At 40.9% G+C, this 3,503-nt stretch overlaps 1 protein-coding gene across 1 annotated transcript in view; it reads right to left on the reverse strand.

Moving 5' to 3' along the window:
- Positions 1-1,105: 1,105 nt before the first annotated feature.
- LOC119308130 overlaps positions 1,106-3,503 on the reverse strand; it is a 6,782-nt gene continuing 4,384 nt past the window's right edge. Inside the window, exons 2-3 of the mRNA XM_037584255.1 lie at positions 2,027-2,337; positions 1,106-1,688 (exon numbers count right to left, since the gene is read on the reverse strand). Coding sequence (XP_037440152.1) covers positions 1,342-1,688; positions 2,027-2,337 — 658 coding nt within the window. The 3' untranslated portion in view covers positions 1,106-1,341. The remainder of the gene's footprint in view (positions 1,689-2,026; positions 2,338-3,503) is intronic.

The raw sequence follows: 3,503 nt of genomic DNA on the forward strand, positions 1-3,503 counted from the left end.
TCTCAACTTTAAGAAGAGGTAACTTTGGTATTGTTCTTCTCATTTCCTATTACACTTGCTTGAGACTTGTGATGGAGCAAGGTGCAACATCTCCGGTCTTTCATGACCAAGAAGGCGTGAATGACTATGTCACCAAGCTACACCACTTCAGACTACAACACGCAATGAATGATTCAAATGATGCCTTGAACGAACGGATCGATCCCACCGACATTCGACAATCCGAAGCTCGAAACACGGAGATTATCTCGACACCAAGATTTCTACACAAATGGATGAGCTTCGATCAATGATGGCCAACCGCAAGTCCTCATCATCTTCGTCATCTTCAAGAAGACGCTCAAGTAGCCACTCTTCGAAGCTACCATCAGGCGCAAGTACAATACGGCAACATTCTCATCTTCTAGACAACCGTCAAGACCCTCAAGCTTCGAATCCTATCCGTGGCAATGGAATGCAAGACCGCATCCAAATGTGTCAAGATGAGGAACGACACCAACTTGTTCGGTAGCTTGTTCGGCAACGTTCTCATCTTCTAGACAACCATCAAGACCCTCAAGCTTCAAATCCTATCCGTGGCAATGGAATGCAAGACCGCATCCAAATGTGTCAAGATGAGGAACGACACCAACTTGTTCGGTAGCTTGTTGGTAAAATCTTATATGGCAAACTCTACCAATAACCTACACTACTATCTCAGCTCTTATACAAAAGCTTATATCCAGGTATAACCGAGCAGTGCGATCAATTGCGTGTACAGGGCGTTTGGGTCCATACGTACGCACCTTATACTCCAAGATAAAGTTCAGGTTGAGTGCAATTCTCAGAAGGCTCGACTCCCTATCCCCTCTAAGCTCCGCAGGTCATACCACACTGATAGCAAAAGTCAAGTTCGCTACAAGTTGATTCAAACATGGCCATGTTAAGTATGAACACGCAAGAGACATCTACTCCTTCCGTTTCTAAATATGAGTCTTTTTGGAGATTTCAATATGATTCGAACATGGCCATATTCACTCATTTTGCTTTGTATGTAGTCCATATTTGAAATCTCTAAAAGACTTATATTTATGAACGGAGGGAGTACCACATTGTATGACAAATAAATGTGCTATCTTCGTAACTGGAAGGTAAGAGGAATCAATCACTTTAGATGAAGAACCTGGAACATAAAGATTGACAAGATTTAATAATGACATGAAGGTTCAATACACTACCGTAGAATATTCTTCAGGTTTCAGCCACTTGGACAAGCAACCACAAAGATTAAGCAGAAGGGGGTATAGCTTTCACTGTTCGAAATATAGATGACCTGACGTAATCTAAATTTGTTAGGTCGCTTCACGAGTCCAAGTTCAGTGTGGCATCTGCCCTGGCCTCGATATCGTTCTTGCTCCTGACGACGCATCTCTTCTTTGTCTCGTCGTCCAGGTACCCGAGATCTTCAGCCAGTGCAATATGTGCATACAGCAGCTCTTCGAGTTTGTCAGCAGGAACTGAACTCTTACCTTTCTCGCATAGTATCTGATGGAGTTCTTCCTTGCCGTGGTTCTCAGAGCTGAAATGATCGTGAATTCTCATTGCTTCCTGAAATCCAGATATTGTTGGTAGGAACTTGACCACAAACACACTCTGATTGGCTGGTCTTCCCTGGGTTATCTTTGCCTTGTCACATGCAACACCAATATCTGGAGACACAAGGTGATGATATAAGAAACGTTGAATAGTTCAAACAGAAGAAACAAAGCAGTCAAAGCATAACAGAGGGTTTCCTTTTCAGAACTACATAATGCATTGTGTCAGAAGTTGTAGAATCAGTAGACCAGTTAGTTTGCCTCACAAGTGGTCAGACTACAGAAAGAAAGGGACGGGGGAGAGATGTTTGTACTATATCAACAATTGATATTACCATGGAATCTCAAGAAAAAGCACATGATAAAAAAAATGAATGGCCCAGGCTGGATACTTGGGGAACAAAAGAAATAACAAGGGGCAGACTAATAACATATATATTCTTCAAACTAACCTGCAAGTACACCTTCGATTTCTTCTATTGTCACAATCTTTGCTTCAGCGACCTTTGCCTTGTTTGTGATAGAGCTGTTGTGTATCAGGACAACTGGAGGCCATACCATCAGATCTCTCTTCATGGCATTTACTTCCTCAGCGGGAACAGACTGATAGGCTTTAGAAGTGTCTGGAGCAACATGCCAATTCCACCCCATCAGAACACAGAGTGCCTTGTGAAAACCTAAATGCTTTGTTTTCAAACCCGCTTTGTGTGTATCGTAAGCATGTGACATCAAGGCATCAATGTCTGGAAACTTCCTTGCGACACTGTTGTAAGAAGAAGTGAACAAAAAGCAAATAAACAAAGCATATCTTCATGTTAGACATTCAATATTCAATGACATCACAATTGAACAAAAAGGACAGACCCAGTGCATAGAAGCTCCCACACAAGGTGGGGTCTGGGGAGGGATTATAGGAACCTAGTCTTACCCCTGCAAAGTGCAATGCAGAGAGGCTGGTTCGAACCCAGGACCTCTTGGCACAAGTGGGGAGGACTTCACCACTGCGCCAGGCCTGCCCTCTGACATCACAATTGAACAAATACAAGAAATTTGTTTTTATAACTAACGAGAAGAAACAATTTCAAAGGACACACAAATCCCATGGTATGATATAGGTTTGGACATTATATAATTCCTAAGAAATTTACTTAGTAACACCCAAAAAAATAGGTTGAAGATACTAGAAAGATTAACATGAAACTATGCTACATTAGCCCACAAAGTAAACAAAATGCTCAACTGTTGCTTCATGTAAACACATCTAATGGAGGTCAAGTGAATAAATTTAGCCAAAATCAATATGCCACATTGCACATGGGAAAGCAAAACGCCATCTGGTTGGACAGGGTAGAAACTAATCAATTTGCAAGTAAGATAGCATTTGCATACTTACTAAAAAGTAGACCATCCTCAAACAAAGTCAAAATCTAATCCATCCTAAGGGATAACTAAGTTCCAGGAAAAATATCACTGTAAAATACTCCGTTAATCAAATTTCTGGTCTACAAGAAAAAAGAGCTTAATCTTATTACAAACATGTTTATATATACCTCCTAATTCAATAATGTCTAAGTGAGTTGCTAACAAAACTCAAAGTAGCAAAGTACACGCTATCCATACTGAAGAAAAAAAATACCAGGAACTATGATGAAATGGAAATGTTAAAATAGAAAAATAGAATTCAAGCCAAACTTACTCACCAGGATAGGAAGAGGAAAATACAAAATACAACACAATAGTTAATAGATAGACAATATTCCCCGCATATCTTATTTTAAGTTCTATAAGCGCAACTGTTGGTTCAACCTACAGCCTCTATGACACTAAAGGCCATCTCCAAAGCGAAACCTCAAATCACATGCATACGTCCGGACTGTGCTGTCCGGACACAGTTTGCCATCCAACACCGTCCTGCATCAGTCCGCTTGT

The sequence above is a fragment of the Triticum dicoccoides genome, chromosome 5B, assembly GCF_002162155.2.
Source record: "Triticum dicoccoides isolate Atlit2015 ecotype Zavitan chromosome 5B, WEW_v2.0, whole genome shotgun sequence".
NCBI classification, from domain to species: Eukaryota; Viridiplantae; Streptophyta; class Magnoliopsida; order Poales; family Poaceae; genus Triticum; species Triticum dicoccoides.